At 41.0% G+C, this 18,553-nt stretch overlaps 1 protein-coding gene across 3 annotated transcripts in view; it reads left to right on the forward strand.

Moving 5' to 3' along the window:
• The window catches only part of TM9SF2 (transmembrane 9 superfamily member 2), a 75,810-nt gene that overhangs the window by 14,579 nt on the left and 42,678 nt on the right, over positions 1-18,553 (forward strand). For 2 of the 3 annotated variants that reach the window (XM_003914033.5, XM_021929738.2), the window contains exons 2-4: positions 4,870-4,937; positions 7,584-7,677; positions 17,423-17,550. In XM_003914033.5, the coding sequence (XP_003914082.3) occupies positions 4,870-4,937; positions 7,584-7,677; positions 17,423-17,550 (290 nt within the window). Of the gene's footprint in view, positions 1-1,481; positions 1,622-4,869; positions 4,938-7,583; positions 7,678-17,422; positions 17,551-18,553 lie in introns of those variants that run through there. The other variant, XM_031655636.1, reaches the window with a different exon arrangement.

Raw genomic sequence — 18,553 nt, forward strand, 5'->3', positions numbered from 1 at the left:
TAGTTTTAGAAGGAACCAATGAATTTGATTTCTAAAGTTTTGGCAAGATTGTTTTTTAAAGGTTAAAATGAAATTTAAAGGAAATGTGGCGTGGGTTGGCTTAAGGGCTGAGTGAGGTGGAGTGAGAGAGAAATCCATGGGGAGTGCTGACAGTGGAGATTTCCAGGACTGGTGCTTGAGGCTAATTTGGGTTTTAAATTTAGAAAAGAGAATGCACATGAAATGTTTTAATTTGCCAGTGGTACAAATCTCCATATGTAGCATAATGTAAAGCTAATGGAAATATATTTTCAGAAGCTCTCTTCAAGTTATTATGAGACAGCAAAAAGTAAATTAATTTGGTCGTGGACAAATTGAGAAAGTGTATCTGAAGAGAAACAGTTACCATGTTTTTGAGATGATGAGCTCCAAGCTATCAGTTTAGAACATAAGAAGGAAATAAAGAACTGTCCTTGAAGAATTTTAGCTTCTGGGTAGAAAGGCTAATGAAAGTAACAATGTTACTCTATACTTACATGAAACTTTAACATATAAATCTTAAACTCTGCTATGATTCTCCATGACATGCCTTTTAAGAAAGATATGAGAATAGGGCAAGGTCCTGAGAAGAGCAGCTGGCATGATCAAGGAGATAGGTGATTCAGACGATTAAGACTCAAAGGAGGTAGAAGAGAATGCAGAAAAGGAGAATAATGTTTTCCCTCAATCTTAGATTCTTAGAGCCAAAAGTTGTCTCATGAAACTTCAGAGAGGACATCATAAGCTAAGCAAAAATTTGTATTACTTCATCAATTGGGTAGAGATGGGAGAAACATTTACCCTAAATTTATATGCCCTGGGACAATGTCCTAAAATTTTTCACATGGCCTCAGGCTTTCAAACTTTATGCCTTGTGTTGGACCCTCTGAGATTTGAATTCAAATAATATTGAAAAATACCTGGAAAACAGTGCTGAAGGATGTGCTAGAATTCTAATCCAGCTTACTGCTTGTTTTTGTAGGGCCTTCAGGCTAATAATTGTTTTTACATTTTTAAGTGGTTGGAGAAAAAAATCAAAAGAAGGGTAATATTTAGTGATGAGTGAAAATTACATGAGAATAAAGTATCAGTGCTGTAAGTGAAAGTTTTATTGGGCTACAGCCATGCTCACTTGTGGATGTAGTGTCTACGACTGCTTTTGCACTACAGCAGTGGCAGAGACCCAATGTCCTATAAAGCCTAAGTTACTCTCTGGCCCTTTACAGGAAAAGTTTGCCAGCCTCTTAGATAGACTAATAAAATTAGCGTCGTTTTTCCAGGAAAAGAAAAGATTGTAGTGACTAGAGGAAAAGCGTTAAATAGATGAAGAGATGTTATATACAGTCATGAACCACGTAACGTTTCGGTCAACGACATACCAGTGGTCTCATAAGATGATAATGGAGCTAAAAATTCCTATTGCCTAGTGACATCATAGCCATTGTGACATCATAGCATAATTACCTTATTTTTTTAAAATTTAGCATAGCCTAAGTGTACAGCGTATAAGTCTACAGTTATGTACAGTGATGTCCTAGGCCTTCACATTCATTCACCGCCCACTCACCCAGAGCAGCTCCCAGCCTTGCAAGTTCTATTCACGGTAAGTGCCCTCTGCAGGTGTAACGTTTTGTCCTTTTAGACTGCATTTTGATTGTACCATTCTATGTTTAGATGTGTTTAGCTATACAAATACCATTGTGTTACAGTTGCCCGCAATATTTAGTACAATCACATGTTGTTTAAGTATGTGATGGACCACACCATGTATATACCCGAGGTGTGTAGTAGGCTACACCATCTAGATTTGTGCAGGTATGCTCTGTGATGGTCCCATGACAAAATCCCCTAATGACACGTTTCTCCGAACACATCCCTGTCGTTAAGTGACACATGACTGTAAATGGTGCTGAGCAGCATGCTGTTCTTTCCTGTGCTGTTCTTTCTGTTTCTGGTCTAACACAGAGGCCGTTAGCCTCCTGGGACTATTTACATTTAATTAAATACAACTTAAAATTCAGTTCTTCAGCTACATTGACTGCATTCCAAGTGTCCAATAGCCACATGTGGCTGGTGGCCACCATATTTGAAGAACATTTCCATCATTGCTTAAAACTCTGCTGGACATGGCTGTGTCATAGTAAATACGGTACTTTGTGCCAGGTGCTGCTCTTGAATCTTCTCAAAAACTTCTTGAAGTAGGGATTATTATCACTTCTGTTCTACAGATCAGAACGTTGAGGAACAGGGAAGTGAAGAAACTTGCCTAGAATCACACAGCTGCTGTCAGGCAGCATTTAAGCCCAGGCAGCCTAGCCTCAGAGTCTTGCTTAATCATTTCGTGCTTATGTGTTGACAGTGCTGTACAGATTTTGAAACACAAAACTTAGAAAAGTTGTATACAATATAATAGCTACATTCCTTCCTAGAAGGAAATCGAGAGATAGGAACTGGACTAGTGTTTTGGAGACCTTTCAGTCTTCATTAGGTTAAATGGATCATTTGAATTCTGACTTACCTTCATAGTAGTGTTGACCCTTTCTAATTAGTGGAAATTATTTTGGCAAAGGAAGCCATTAAATGGGAATTTTGCCTTCACAATGGTTATATGTATTTGTGTTAATTCAAGCATGCTGTAGTCTACATGATAGACTACATGCTATAGTATCATGTCCTATTACCTTTTTAGCTGTGTTGAAGGCTGTGTTGCTGTTGAGTTATAATTTCACTTGAGTAGAGGTGTAGGGGCCACATGTGATACTGTGTTTGGTATTACATACAAAGGCTGATGCCCTCCGTTGTATAGCATGAATATTGGGTGAGCATTTTAGTGGATGAACACTTCCTTCTTCTGAATATTACTACATTTTTTTGGTTTTATTTTAACAAATGCATAGATTTCATGTGTCAGGCACTATTTGGAGTACTTTATAAATGTTAACTTATTTAATCTCCATATCCCTATGAGAGAAATACTGTTTTTTTTTTTTTTTTTTTGAAATGGAGTCTTGCTCTGTTGCCCAGGCTGGAGTGTAGTGGCGCGATCTTGGCTCACTGCTACCTCTGCCTCCAGGGTTCAAGCAGTTCTCCTGCCCCAGCCTCTCTGGTAGCTGGGATGACAGGTATGTGCCACCACACCTGGCTAATTTTGTATTTTTAGTAGAGACGGGGTTTTGCCATGTTGACCAGGCTGGTGTCGAACTCCTGACCTTGGGTGATCCGCCTTGGCCTCCCAAAGTGCTGGGGGGTTACAGGCATAAGCCACCGCACCTGTCCGAGAAATACTGTTATCCTCATTTTGCAGATGAGGAAGCTAAAGCACCCATGAGGAAAGTGACATGTTTAATAGTTTGACCACAGTCACACAATTAGACAAGTGATAGCACTGGGATTTGAACCCAGGCAGTCTGGCCACAGAACCTGTAATCTTGTCTGCTGTGTTTTGCTGCCTTTCTGGTGGCAGTGGACTATTGATTTGTTTTAATTGTACACCAACCATCTCGTCTTGGTTTGGGGGATATTAGTAAGTGTAGAGGATTGTTGATAGCACTACTAACTGAGATCAAAATGACAAGTGTGGCTCTGTGGCACTCCTAGAAGCCTCATGACTAGTATACAGGCAGTATACAGCTCTACCTGTATAAAATAAATACTTGTCCCAGCTAAATAGCTCTTAGTCATTTTTGATTAGCACCAAAAGTATTTCAGGGCACGCATGACTTGCTGGCTTCCTCAGCTGGTAAATTCTGTCATGAGTAGCCTGAGCTCCTTTTTTGAGAGGGTGGGTCAGCGTTATGGGTCCTGCAGAACTTCAGCTACACCTGGGAGAAATTTTGGAAGCTTCAGTAGGAAAGTGTAGCTTAAAATTAGCCTATATTTCCCAGGAAGTTGATACAGCTTATCTCCCTCTACCCTGATGTTCAGCTTGATCTGGTTATTGCCACTTTCTTCACTGCTACTACCTTGTAGTTCATTGTTCTTAAATTGATGGAAGAGGTCCTTCAAAGTTAGCCCGTGTGGTCGTTGTCTATCCCCGTGTGCTTAAGAGTACACATGTGCATGGAATTGTATTCCAGTATAGTTAATCTAGAAATATCTAACCAACTTGGCAGCATTTCTTGGTTGCTTGCTGTGAAAATGCTAAAAATTGTGTTTAAAAATAAAAATTGTTGTGCTTCTGAGTGTAATACCAAATTTGGAAACCAGATTTTTAAAAACAGCATCTATATTAATATGATAAATGCTTTTAGTTAAAATATCTTAATAATTTTTTAGAAAATTTAGAAAGCATTTAAAAACTATTGGATACATTTGCAACTCTGAAAATTATTTTATTGTATTTTTAAAATTAATTATTAAAAAATTTTTTAAGACGGAGTCTTGCTCTGTCACCCAGGCTGGAATGCAGTGGTGCCATCATAGCTCACTGTAACTTTGAACTTCTAGGCTTGAGTGATCTTCCTGCCTCAGCCTCACAAGTAGCCAGGAATACAGGCTCGTGCCATTGTGGCCAGCTAATTTTAAAAAATTTAAAAATTTTTTTGTAGGGACGGGCTCTCACTATATTGCTCAGGCTAGTCACCAACTCCTGGCCTCAAGTGATCTCCTACCTCAGCCTCCGAAGGGGCTGGGATTACAGGTGTGAGCCACCATTCCTGGCCCTATTTTAGTATATTTTAAATATATATAAATCCACTCAGTGAATGGATTTGTAAGAGAATTGTTTAAAGTTGACTGGAATTATAACATTTTACATTTCAGACATTGTCAAATTCTTTTTCAATTCTAAGCATGACTTAAGGCTTTATGTCCTGTTGTTTATATTCTAATTTTGTGTTTCCTTATTTTCAGGCCGAAATAGAACTATTTGTGAACAGACTTGACTCAGTGGAATCAGTTCTTCCTTATGAATACACAGCGTAAGTTTTTCAGCTTGGTTTTTATATAAAATTCAGGATTTTGTACATTGAGAACTTTGTTTTCTCACAGTTGTGGACAAATTGATATGCATTTTTAAAATGTACGCGGCCTGAAAATATTTTTTAAGGTGTACTCTTCCAAGGTGTGGTTAAAAATGTGATCTTTGTTTTATATTTCTTTGTAATACAATAGAAGCACTGACTAAACAGTGAATTTCCTTTTTTATCTGACTGAACAAAAAGGTATTTTGTTTTCTTAACATTTTAAAATTATAAATAGCTCCACATATTTTTAAACAAAATTTTTATGTCCCACATAATCAGTTCCCAGAAATAACTACTTTGATGTCTACTTCTCCACATTTTTTTCTCTGAATAGTCTAATCTATATAATCACATTTATTCATTTTTGTTTTAAACAGAAGTAGATTCATAGTATTTATATTTACATTTATTTTTATGTTTTTGAGACAGAGTCTCACTGTATCACCCAGACTGGAGTGCAGTGGTGCGATCTTGGCTTGCTGCAACCTCTGCCTCTGCCTCTGGCATTCAAGTGATTCTCCTGCCTCAGCCTCCCAAGTAGCTGGGTTTACAGGCGCATGACACCACGCCTGGCTAAGTTTTGTATTTTTAGTGGAGATAGGTTTCACCATGTTAGCCAGGCTGGTCTCAAACTCCTGGGCTCAAATGATTCACCCACTTCGGCCTCCCAAAGTGCTGGGATTACAGGTGTGAGCCACTGCCCCAGCCCATACTATTATTTTGGATTGGCACCTTGTTTTTCTCATTGAATATATTGTGGGCATCTTTCCATGTCAATACTTAGCTACCTCACTCTTTTTAGTGGCTGTTATTATTTCTATTTTAGAATTATATAGATTCTGGCCAGGTGCAGTGGCTCACGCCTGTAATCCCAGCACTTTGGGAGGCTGAGGCGGGCGGATCACGAGGTCAGGAGATCGAGACCATGGTAAAACCCAGTCTCTACTAAAAATACAAAAAATTAGCTGGGCGTGGTGGCGGGCGCCTGTAGTCCCAGCTATTTGGGAGGCTGAGGCAGGAGAATGGCGCTCCAGCCTGGACGACAGAGCGAGACTCTGTCTCAAAAAAAAAAAAAAAAAAGAAGTTGTATAGATTTCATGTACAATTAGTTTCACTAATTTCCCGTTTACCAACATTTGATTATTTCCAGGTTTTTTGTTTGTTTGTTTTTGAGACAAGGTCTTGCTCTGTTGCCCAGGCTGGAATGCAGTGGCGCCATCATGGCTCACTGCAGCCACAACATCCTGGGCTTAGGTGATCCTCTCATCTCAGCCTCCTGAATAGCTGCGACCACAGGCATTTGCCACCATGCCTGGCTAATTTTTTTTTTTTTTTAATTTTTTGTGGTGATGGAATCCCACTGTGTTGCCCAGCCTGATCTCAAACTCTTGGGTTCAAGTGATCCTTCCACCTTGGCCTCCCAAAGTGCTGGGATTACAGACATGAGCCACTGTGCTTGGCCCAGTTTTATGATATTGTGAAAAATGCTGCATGAATATCCTTTATTCATTTGACCATTGTATACTATATTGGGTCTAAAACCGTTCCTAAAATTTTGTTGAATCTAATTTCTCTGCTATTTAAGAGTTTTAAAAGAAAATAGTTTGCTGTGGGGAAAAGCATACACAAAAAAGTTAAGACTATCCTAAAGAATTAATATATTTAAATATGTCTAAGAAAAGATATTTAAGTCTACCCAAAATATATGAATGGGTAGACTATAATTTAATTATTGGATACTTAAATTTTTTTCTAGTTTTTGTTTTGTTAAACATCTTTAAATCTTTGTGGGTATTCTTAGGAAAAGTCAGTGGATCTGTTATATACAGTAAATGGAGATTCTTAATTTGGGAACTTCAGCCGCAGTATTGTTTTTAATCACCAGAGATCCACCTGCCTCTTTAGGAATCTCAGTAATCTGTTACTATTACCGTACTGATCTCAGGTATTCCCCGTATCATTCCAGGGTGAGCACAGAACTGCCCTTTAATTTTCTGTGGCAAAGCTGAAATTAAGCTGTAATGTTTAAACAGAACTTTATTAAAGTCGATTAGTAATACAAGGGAATTACAACACAGAGAATCTTATAGGTGACTGACTACATCTTCTCTACAGCACTCTTCACAGGGAGTCTGTTTAGCCATACTTCACATGTTGGGATGTGTTGGCCAGTGTACTGAGATGAGACAGAACTGCAGGTAGACTTGACATACATTACTGAAATATCATTTTTAATTAAAGGTTTGAATTAGATATAGAAGGGAGATAAGGTATGCAAAATTTGTTTGGATAATAAGGATCTAAATCATTTTATTATTGGAGTGAACAAAAATAAATTATAATGAGTCAATTTAAAAGATCCTGTAATATGCACTCTAATAAGAGAATGTTATTTAGAAAACAAAATATTCGAAGGCATAATTTTAGGTGTTTTTTATGGGGGGAGATGTGGTACATAGGACTTGGGGTATGGATAGATTTCTTACTCATCTACTAGAGCTACTAGAATGATCAGTACCTAATCTGCTCTCAAGATTGGCTAGGTGTTTGATATTTCATCGTTCCCTTTTATGTGTAAAAATTTAAATATTCTTCTCCCAGGTTTGATTTTTGCCAAGCATCAGAAGGAAAGCGCCCATCTGAAAATCTTGGTCAGGTACTATTCGGGGAAAGAATTGAACCTTCACCATATAAGGTTTGTATTTAGTGTTACGTAATAATTATTTACTTACAGCTTTTGCTTTTTGTTATTTAAGAAAAGACTGAGATAACTCAGCTATCATTGCTAAGGAGGAGTTCATTTCTCTTTTTCATCTAGGAATAGTTTCTTAAAATCATAGTTAGAAGGATCCTTCTCCTTCTCATAATGTGTCATTTATAAGTCTGTCTTAATGAACATTCATGCAACTAATGTTATGAAGATAAGACGGTGGCTTAAGGGGCAAGACTCAGACGCTCTGCCTCCTTTGCAGAGGGTCCTGAAACCCACCTTCCAGTCATGAGGGGTTGTCCCAGCTGCTCTATGACTGTTTCCCTCTGTTTTCCAGCAGTATCTAGAGACACTCTCTGTTAACACGTATAATGCTTCCTGGGCTCCCGCATTGGGATTTTTGAAAGCTAACCTTTCTTTTCTTTTTTTATTTTTTTAAGACAGAGTCTTGCTCTGTTGCCCAGGCTGCAGTGTAGTGGTGAGATCTCAGCTCACTGCAACCTCCGCCTCCCGGGTTCAAGCAGTTCTCATGCCTCAGCTTCCCGAGTAGCTGGGACTATAGGTGCATGGCACCATGCCCAGCTAATTTTTTTGTATTGTTAGTAGAGATGGGGTTCCACCGTGTTGGTCAGGCCGGTCTCAAACTCCTGAACTCAAGTGATTTGCCCACCTCGGCCTCCCAGAGTGTTGAGATTACAGATTTGAGCCAGTACGCCTGGCCTGACCTTTCTATTTTGATGATTGAAAATGTATTTGGAACATCTTTGGTACATTTTTAGAACACCAGTTAAACCAAACTAAGCACAATATAAGGTGTTCTTTTCAGCATATGTACTTCATCATCTCTCAGAATTCTTTTGCCTTTAAATCTGTTATCTTTTAAGCCTATTATCCTTCCACATTGCATAGTCCCTGTTTGTTTTATATCTATTCTCCTACTGTACAAAGAACAATGGTCTTTTGCTTTTAGAAACATTTATTATAATAATGTATCACCATATAAAAAAATTAAATGTTGCAGAAGAATAATAATAAACGTGCAGTTCTACTTCACAGCTTATTAAAATTTCCTGAAAATTTTCATACACCTATAAGCTTATATTAAATAGATTAGATATACTTATTTGTTTTAACATACTATGTTCCACACTTTGCATTTTTCCTTTAACTCTCTACCATGGGCATCTGTCCACATGAGAATGTGTGTTCTAATGGCTCTAACTTGACTCCAGGTTTTATTCTCCAGCCTGACAGCTTCCTCTCCTGGCTTCGTGTCTCTGCTATGGCTTAGACCTCATACATATCCACCTTCCGTGCTCTCTCACGAGGCACCCCTGTCTCCCTCAACATTTTATTACATGGAGTACAACATTTATTATCTGTCCAGCAAATCCCTAAGCCTAGGTTCGTCTCACCAACCATCTTACTCCCTCCAGCACCTGCATCTACACTGTGAAGCCCTGGGGGAAAAGAGACATCGCTGTGCAGATTTAATCCACTGCAGGTTGATAGTTTTTGACCGTAAATATATCCTCTTCAAATATTCTTTTTTTTTTCTTTTCTTTTTTAAGAGATGGAGCCTTGCTCTGTCACCCAGGCTGGACTGACGTGGCACAATCATAGGTCACTGCAGCCTCTGACTCCTAGGCTCAAGTGATCCTTTTATCTCACTCCCCTGAGTGGCTAGGACTACAAATGCATACCACAACATCCAGCCAATTTTTAAATTTTTTATCAAGACAAAGTCTCACTCTGTTGCCCAGGCTTGTCCAGAACTTCTGGCTTCAAGCAATCCTTTTGCCTCAGCCTCCCAAAGGGTTGGGATTATAGACATAGATGTGAGCCACCACCTGATGCCTTTCAAATACTTTTTTTTTTTTTTTTTTTTTGAGACAGAATCTCACTCTATTGCCCAGGCTGGAGTGCACTGGCATGATCTCAGCTCACTGCAACCTCTACCTCCTGGGTTCAAGTGATTCTCCTGCCTCAGCCTCCCAAGTAGCTGGGATTACAGGCGTGTGCCACTATGCCCAGCAAATTTTTGTATTTTTTGTAGGGATGGGGTTTTGCCATGTTGGCCAAGCTAGTCTCAAACTCCCGACCTCAGATGATCTGCCTGTATCGACCTCACGAAGTGCTGGGATTACAGGCATGAGCTACTATACCTGGCCCCCTTTCAAATATTCTAATCTGAAATTGTCTACCCTAAAATTGCCAGTAACTTTTAAAGTTTCCTAAACACAGTAGATGCGAAGGCCCTAATGGGATGAAGTCACTGGGGAGGAAGGAACTCAAAGTGTATGGACGTGGTGCCATTGAGCAGGGCAGGCATGTAACTTGTGAAACACCACCTCCCTCTTGGGATGTTTGGAAGATTACTTTGAATGGTATTGCATTCTTCTTATAGCAGATGGCTGTTTTCAGGCATGCTTATTAAATTTTACAATCTTAAATACTCCAGTAGCCTTTCAGCCCCATCTCTCTATTTAGTTGTGTCTTGGCCTTGAGAAATGATGGGTGGAAAGAACATCAGTAATGCCCTTAGAGAACTGGGAAGACAGCAGGAGTCCCTAGCAGGAAACAGAGGGAAACCCAGCAAAATGTTCAAACCATGGAGAGGTGTTGTCCCTTGGGGCAGACTTTGAAGGCAGGTTACTCCCCTTAATAGGATGTCATTGGGCACATTTCGGTTTCTGTGCAAGGACTGTTCCTTGCTCATACACAGGACCCTTTTGGGGGCCTAGGACTTTTCAGATTTAATCCTTTGTTGTAGAAGTTGAGGTTAAATAGAATAAAAGGAGAGCTTTAGAATGGAGAAAGATATGCACACAACATTTTCCCTGAGTCTCGTGGAATGTTTTAGGATCAGTATCTGTACTAAAACACATTCTCTAAGCCTCAAGTTTAAAGGGGCAGAGCAGGCACGTTTTAAGGCCAAGGTGTAGGTAAATAGAAACGTGGGACTCAGAAGATTTTTTTCCAAGCCAGCCATAAATGTATTGACTAGTGTTTTTCATTTCACTATTTGTTCTTTATTTTCTTTTTTTTTTTTTTTTTTTTTTGAGACGGAGTCTCACTCTGCCGCCCAGGCTGGAGTGCAGTGGCCGGATCTCAGCTCACTGCAAGCTCCGCCTCCCGGGTTCACGCCATTCTCCTGCCTCAGCCTCCCGAGTAGCTGGGACTACAGGCGCCCGCCACCTCGCCCGGCTAGTTTTTTTTTTTTTTATTTTTAGTAGAGACGGGGTTTCACCGTGTTAGCCAAGATGGTCTCGATCTCCTGACCTCGTGATCCGCCCGTCTCGGCCTCCCAAAGTGCTGGGATTACAGGCTTGAGCCACCACGCCCGGCTTGTTCTTTATTTTCAAGGATTTCTCTCTGTCTCTCTATCTCTGTCTCTGCCCCCCCCTCTCTCTCTCTCTCTCTCTCTCTCTCTCTCTTCCTCTCTCTTCTTTCTTTCTTGTCTCACTCTGTGGCCTGGGCTGGGCCACAGCTCACTGCAGCCTTAAACTCCCAGGCTCAATAAATCCTCTCACCTCAGCCTCCTGAGTAGCTGGGACTACAGGTATGCCCACCATGCCCAGGTAATTTTTATTTTTTGGAGAGACAGGGTCTCACTATGTTGCCCAGGCTGGTTTAGAACTCCTGGGCTCAAGCAGTCCTCCTGCCTTAACCACCCAAAGTTCTGGGATTATAGGTGTGAGCCACTATACCCAGCTTTATCTTATTTTAGATCTGCCATAAAAACTGAGGTAACAACCAGCAACAAAATAAAATCCCAGTCTGCTTTGCCATCTTTTATATTTGACTTCTGTTTAGGTCAGGAAAACAACAGTGCAAGACACTGTGTGTATTACGTGAAGCTGGAACCACATTTCAGAGGACCATAAAATCTCATCTGAGATCTAAGCACTCATATTCAGTAACTCAGTTAACATATTTGCTCCATACCTTTCATGTGCCAGGCACTGTGATGGGATACAGCTGTGAGCTGAACAAAAATCTCTGTCCTCATGGATCTTTTATGCTGATGGGGAGGAGGAGACAAAATAAGTTACCAGAATATATGTTTCAATTACTGATGAAAGAACTATTGAAAATAAATCTGGGAAGGTGTGTGGGGAATTTCTAATTTTAAATAGGCTTACTGCAAAGGTGAATTTAAAATCTTAAATTTAAAAAGCCTTACCGAGAAGGTGACATTTGAGCAAAGACCTGAAGCAAGTAAGGGAGTGAGCTACGTGAATATGAAGGGGAGGTGTTCTAGCTGAAGAGAGGCCCCAAGGTGTGCAACTTGAGCAGGCGAGCAAGATAGAGCATATTAGGCAATGAGCACAGAGAAGTAACAGGACCACATTATAGAATGACTCAGAGGCCACTGTAAGGATTGGCCTTTACATCTGAGCAAGATGGTTAGCTAACACTGGAGGGTTTTGAGTAGGCTTCGATTTTACCAGGGTCACCCTGGCTGCTGTACTGAGAATGGACCATGGGGATGCGAGGGGAGAAGCCAGGAGACCAGTAGGAGGCCTTCTCCCTCATTTAGATATGATCTGTCTCGGGAGGGGTGAGGGGGTGGGAAAGAGGTCAGAATCTCTAAATCTGCCGTTATTTTGAAGGTGGCCAACAGAATTTGCCAAGGGATGGGATGCGGAGTGTGGAGTTTCTATTTTCTAAGATGGGACAGTGTGGGAAGAGCCAGTTGGGGAATGGGGAAGAGTTAGTTTTGGATGTGGCAAGTGAGAGGTGTTTATTAGGTGTCCAAGCAGAGATGTTGAATAAACAGCCAAATACATGCTTCTGGAGTTTGGAGGAGGGCTTCATCCTGGATATACACAGTATATATTTGAGAATCATCTGTGTATAGATGGTATTTACAGTCATGGAATTGAAGAGATCCCCAAGGGAGTGGGTATAGATGAAGGAGACAAGATTAAAAGAGGCGCTCTTCTGACCTGTAACACCAGGCGCCCCAAGGGCTCCTAGTATTGTATTTTTAGTAGAAGTGGGATTTTACCATGTTGGTCAGGCTGGTCTCGAACTCCTGACCTTAAGACATCCACCCCTCTCAGCCTCCCAAAGTGCTGGAATTACAGGCATGAGGCTCAGACCCTTGGAGCACCTGGTGTTATAGGTCAGGAGGATGGCGAGAGTCTAGCAAAGGACACTGAGAAGGAGCCATTGATGAGAAAGAAGGGTAACAGGGAGATTGTGGTCCCTGGAGGCCAAGGCAAGAAAGTGTTTCCAGGAGGAGGGATTGGTTGATTTGTCACTGATGGGTCAGGTGAGATGAGGACGGATGATTGACCTTGGGTTTAACCTTCAATGTGGAGGTCACTGATGAGAAAGCAGCCGTGGTAGAATAGCCGGGTGGAGAGAGAACGGAAAGGCCAGTTGCAGGTGGGCACATCTACAACTGTCTTGAGGACTTTTATTTTACTGGCAGTGAGAAAAATAGTGGTAGCTGGAGGATGGCATGGTTCAAAGAGGACTGTTTTTGTTTGTTTGTTTGGAGACAGAGTCTTACTCTGTCGTCCAGGCTGGAGTGCAGTGGTGCAATCTCAGCTCACTGCAACCTTCACCTCCCAGCTCCAGTGTTTCTCTTGCCTTAGCCTCCTGAGCAGCTGGGATTACACGTGCCTGCCACCACACCTAGTTAATTTTTGTATTTTTAGTAGGGACAGGGTTTCGCCATGTTGGCCAGGCTGGTCTCAAACTCCCCACCTTGGGTGATCTGCCCATCTTGGCCTCCCAAAGTGCTGGGATTACAGATGTGAGCCAAGGTACCCGCCCCAAAGAGGACTTGTGATGGATCTTTAAGCAAGGCATGTATGTAGATGAGTATGATCAGTAGGTATACGAAAAATGATGTTTTAGGAGATGGAAGGATTGCCATGGGTGTCCTTGCTCTGGCAAGAAGGGATGGGACCCAGTGTGCTGGTGGAAAGGTTGGCCTCAGTGAGCTCGTTCATCCGTGGTAACTGGAGGGAAGGCAGAGACATGGGGTGTGATGCTGGGAGGTAAATGTGGCAATTGCTCCTGATTCCTTAGTGAAGTAGGCAGCATGGCCACCCCACCTGTGAGTGAGGAGGGAGGCAGCAGTCAAGTAGGATCCAGGAGAGCGAATAGAGAAGGAGTATGGAGCAGCTGCTAGGCTGCATCAGGGACCCTCTGGCCAGCTGATGGTTTGAAGTAACAGCAGCCAGCGTGCTTACTCCAGCTATTTCCAGCTGTGCTGCTATGAGTTGGATTTAACCAGGTTTGTGGTTTTAATAAGTGAGTACCAAAAAAGTGAGAGAACACAGGATGTGAGGACATCCTTGGATGTTATGAAAGATGGAGATACTGTTGAGCTTGGAGTTTGAGCTTGCACAGGGGGCACGTAAGGCTACAAAAGGAGTAAGAGACAGTGAAAAGACTGTAGGATCTGTCGATTCAAGTGGCATCCAGAGCTTGTTGGAGGTGAGGAACATTTAAGCCAGTGAGTTGGAACAGTGGGAGGAGGTGCTTTGACACTAGGAAGCTTGAAATGAAGATAACGGCAGGGACTCCTGTCATTGTTAAAGGCAGGGTGAAGTGCGACCAGAGGAGCGAGTCCTTTGAAATAGGATGAAGACCAGAGTTGCTGGAGGAGAGGGCAGAGGATCAAAAGGTCATTGTTTTCAAGGATCATTTATATAAATGTTGTAATCACCAAGAATCAGGAGCCAGGAGGAGTGTTGGAGTGACAGTGTGTCTGGAGCTGAGGGCCGGTGACCTGGGGTTGGTAGATGACAAGAACAGGAAGGAGTAGGGGCGGTGTGGTCTGATCCAATGGGAGTCAAAGCTAGAGGTTTCTGGAGGAGGGAGAATGGTCTGGCCCAGTGCTGGGGCCTATGAGAGAAAACAGGCACCACTGGCAAGACTCCAGTGAGGCAGCGTCCCTCAGGGACAGCCAGGTTTCCATCAGAACAGGCACCAGTATTCTACTGGTGACACATGAGTTTCAGGGTATAGTGGAAGGGTTTAAGCAGTTGGGGTGGGGATCCATTTTGGGATTCAAATGTGAGAATGGAAGGATGACATGGAAATCCTGGACTTCTGGTGGTGACTAATATTCAGAGGGGTAAAGGGCATAATGGGATTATCCTTGCCAGAGCAAGGATACCCATGGCATAATGAGTCCTGCCCATTAGTCCTAATGGGCAGTAGTCCATTCTCTTTTTTTTTTTTTTTTTTTTTTTGAGACGGAGTCTCGCTCTGTCGCCCAGGCTGGAGTGCAGTGGCCGGATCTCAGCTCACTGCAAGCTCCGCCTTTTGGGTTCACGCCATTCTCCTGCCTCAGCCTCCCGAGTAGCTGGGACTACAGGCGCCCGCCACCTCGCCTGGCTAGTTTTTTGTATTTTTTAGTAGAGACGGGGTTTCACCAGGTTAGCCAGGATGGTCTCGATCTCCTGACCTTGTGATCCGCCCATCTCGGCCTCCCAAAGTGCTGGGATTACAGGCTTGAGCCACGGCGCCCAGCCGAAGTAGTCCATTCTCATGCTGCTATGCGGAAATACCAAACTGGGTAACTTGTAAAGAAAAGTGGTTCAGTTGACTCATAGTTCCACATGACTGGGGAGGCCTCAGGAAAACAATCATGGCAGAAGGGGAAGCAACCATGTCCTTCTTCACATGGTGGCAGAAAAGAGAAGTGCAGAATGAAGCAGGCAAAGACCCTTATAAAACCATCAGATCTTATGAGAACTTACTATCCCAAGAACAGCATGGGGGACCACCCCCATGATCAAATCACCTCCCACAGGTCCCTCCCCCAACACGTGGGGGTTACAATTCAGATCACAATTGGAGATGAGATTTGGGTGGGGACACCAAGCCAAACCACATCAGTCCTGATGGTCTCAGGCTGCATGGGGAAGAAGTCTTGCCAGGAGTGTGCAGCCTGACATGATTTCCCTCAGGTATGGACTTCGATATAATTTTTCTGCTATTTGCTAAGAGCTGGTGGTGAGATACGTAACAGTAACTGTTGTTTAGTGAATACCTGTTTTCATCAGTCAGCATGCTAGGTGTTTTGCACACACATTTCTGTATCTGACAACCCTGCAAGGCAGGTCCTGCTCCCATTTTACACATAAGTTAACGGAAGCTGAGGCAGGGTTACGCAGCTTTCCCTGGTCTCCTAACAAGATGGAGCTGACCTGTACCCAGGTCTGACTCTAGATTGATAAAGCCTTTGATTTTCAGAATTATTCCAAGGAGAATTTTAAATCCTCACTGAAATAATCCAGGAAAAATTATAATCCCACGTTTTCCCAAATAGAAACAGAACAGTGCTGTGCTTGTGTGTTATAAGGAGGATTTGTTTCCCTTGGGAGCTAAGAATATTTAAAAATCCTTAACAAAACATAAAATACAATTCCATCCATAACCAAACATGATTTAAAATATTATAAAATTCCCAGCTAAACACATGACAGGGAGAGGCTGTAGGGTGTTGTGCTGAAGAGCATTTTCTCCGGAGCTCAACTCGCTTGGCTGAGATCCTGGCTATGCAGATGCTCAGTTGTGTGACTTGGTGCTCCAGTTTTCTCCTCTGTAAAAGATGGATAAGCGTTGTTTGGAGGATTACATGAGGCTTGATATATACAAAGTATATGGAACACAGGAAGCACTAAACAGATGTTAACCTATTACTACTTTAAATGTCACCTTAGTCTTGCTATTTCCTTCACAATTGAACACACAGGTTGACTCACCTAACGAAGTGAGCGCTGGATTGAGGTGTCAGATTTGCCATTTTGGTGTAGTACTGTCTCTCTCTGCTTAACTTATTTTAAGTTTGGTACCTGTGCTTCTGATTCCTTAGTATGTATACTTTTGTTTTTCTATTTTTCACTTTTTAGGAATGAATCTTTAAGGTTCATATAAGGTTTAAAATATCAACTAGTGGTGCAAATACGGCTGTATTGGAAATAGCAATGCAGACAGAATGAAAGCATTGGCTGACAGGTGGCAGCAGTGGACTGTGCTTAAACATTCACTTAGCTACTTCACTGCACCTGCTTTAGGGATGTTACTAAATACATACATACAAAGAGTGGGCTGCGTAGAAGTGAACCATGCCATTTTTTTTTTTTTACCACCTTATGTAATAAAGTTTGAATTTATTAAAAGATACAATTACGGCTGGTTGTATAGTTGGTAAATTTCAGCCTTCTGGAGTCATGTTTACCCTGATTTTAGACATCTGAATGTCACTTTTTCTTATATTATCACATGCCATCTTGTTCACTGCTGAATCTCTATCACCTGACACATAAGGAGGGCACTTAACATCTATTGATTATTTGAACATAAAAATTTGTCTGCTTGTTACTAGAAAGCCATCAACTCCAGAATTCCTAAGACATGACCATGGGATATTACTAGGAGAGACTAAAGTTCCATTTTTGTTCTACATGGGATTTTTTTTTTCTCTTCTAGAACTAACTTACATTTAAAAGGTAAGTCGACTGATATTACCAAAAAGAACGTATCAAAGGAAAACTTGATGACAAGTCTTTAGAGAAACACCATAGGAGTAACATTTACATCTGATTGAGCTATGAGGAATTTAAAAATTTATTTATTACCAATATTAATCCACTAAGTAATTTAATGGGGCTAGCATTTTTACTCTGTTTGTTATATTGATATGAAGAACCTGGATATTTTTTCTGAATTTGCTTTCCACTTCCTTTTAATACAGTTTACGTTTAATAAGGAGGAGACCTGTAAGCTTGTTTGTACAAAAACATACCATACAGAGAAAGCTGAAGACAAACAAAAGTTAGAATTCTTGAAAAAAAGCATGTTATTGAATTATCAGCATCACTGGTAAGGCATGAATATTTTTGATTTTGGGGTTTATCCTTTCCATATGAAATCTTTGTTGCATTGACTGTATAACTTACTTGTAAGATTGTGTAAAATATAGCAAATTAATTGATTTCCTCTTTTTGTTACTAGTGGTCGTAGTTTGATGTAGTGACTGTTGAGTAAAGATGACAACATCATTTAAAGAATTATCTTTTAACCGTGTTTAGATTACTGTAATATCTGGTACTTCTTTTGGTACACAGATCTGGTACATAGAGTAGTTATTTTTATTCACATACAGACATACCTTGGGGATACTGAGGTTCAGTTCCATTCCACTGCAGTAAAGCAAATATCACAATAAAGTGAGTCACATAAAGTTTTTTGGTTTCCCAGTGCATATAAAAGTTATGTTTATACTACGTATAGTCTATTTAAAGTGTGCAATAACATGATGTGTAAAACAACTCTGTAAGTACCTTAATTAAAAATACATTATTACTAAAAAAAAAAAGGCTGACACAAAGACATGAAGTGAACACATGCTGTTGAAAAAATAGCACTGATAGATTTGCTCAATGCATGGATGCCACAAACCTTCAGTTTCTAAAAAACACCGTATCTGCAAAGCACAATAAAGTGAAGGGCAATAAAACGAAGTCTGCCTGAATAGTGAGCAGTAGCATATTATGCTTTGGGGAAAAGGGCCTGGGTCAGTCTTCCGGTGAAAACATTGTTTTATACTTGTGGGCTATGAAAAAAATCACAGGAAAACAAAACTTAACTTTTGTTTGATAAATAGCATCAACTTCAATTAAAATGCTTACATTTTGCTTAGCCTTTTATTTTGTAAACATGACATAACATTAACAAATTCTGTGCCAGTTTGTATCAGAATCAAAAAGCATTAAAAACTGTCTTGTTTTTCCTTCCAAAGTAGTATGTACTTATTATACAATATTCAAACATAGAATTTTTTTTTTTTTTTTGGAGACGGAGTCTCACACTGTTCCCCAGGCTG

The sequence above is a fragment of the Papio anubis genome, chromosome 15 (assembly GCF_008728515.1).
Source record: "Papio anubis isolate 15944 chromosome 15, Panubis1.0, whole genome shotgun sequence".
Lineage (NCBI taxonomy): Eukaryota > Metazoa > Chordata > Mammalia > Primates > Cercopithecidae > Papio > Papio anubis.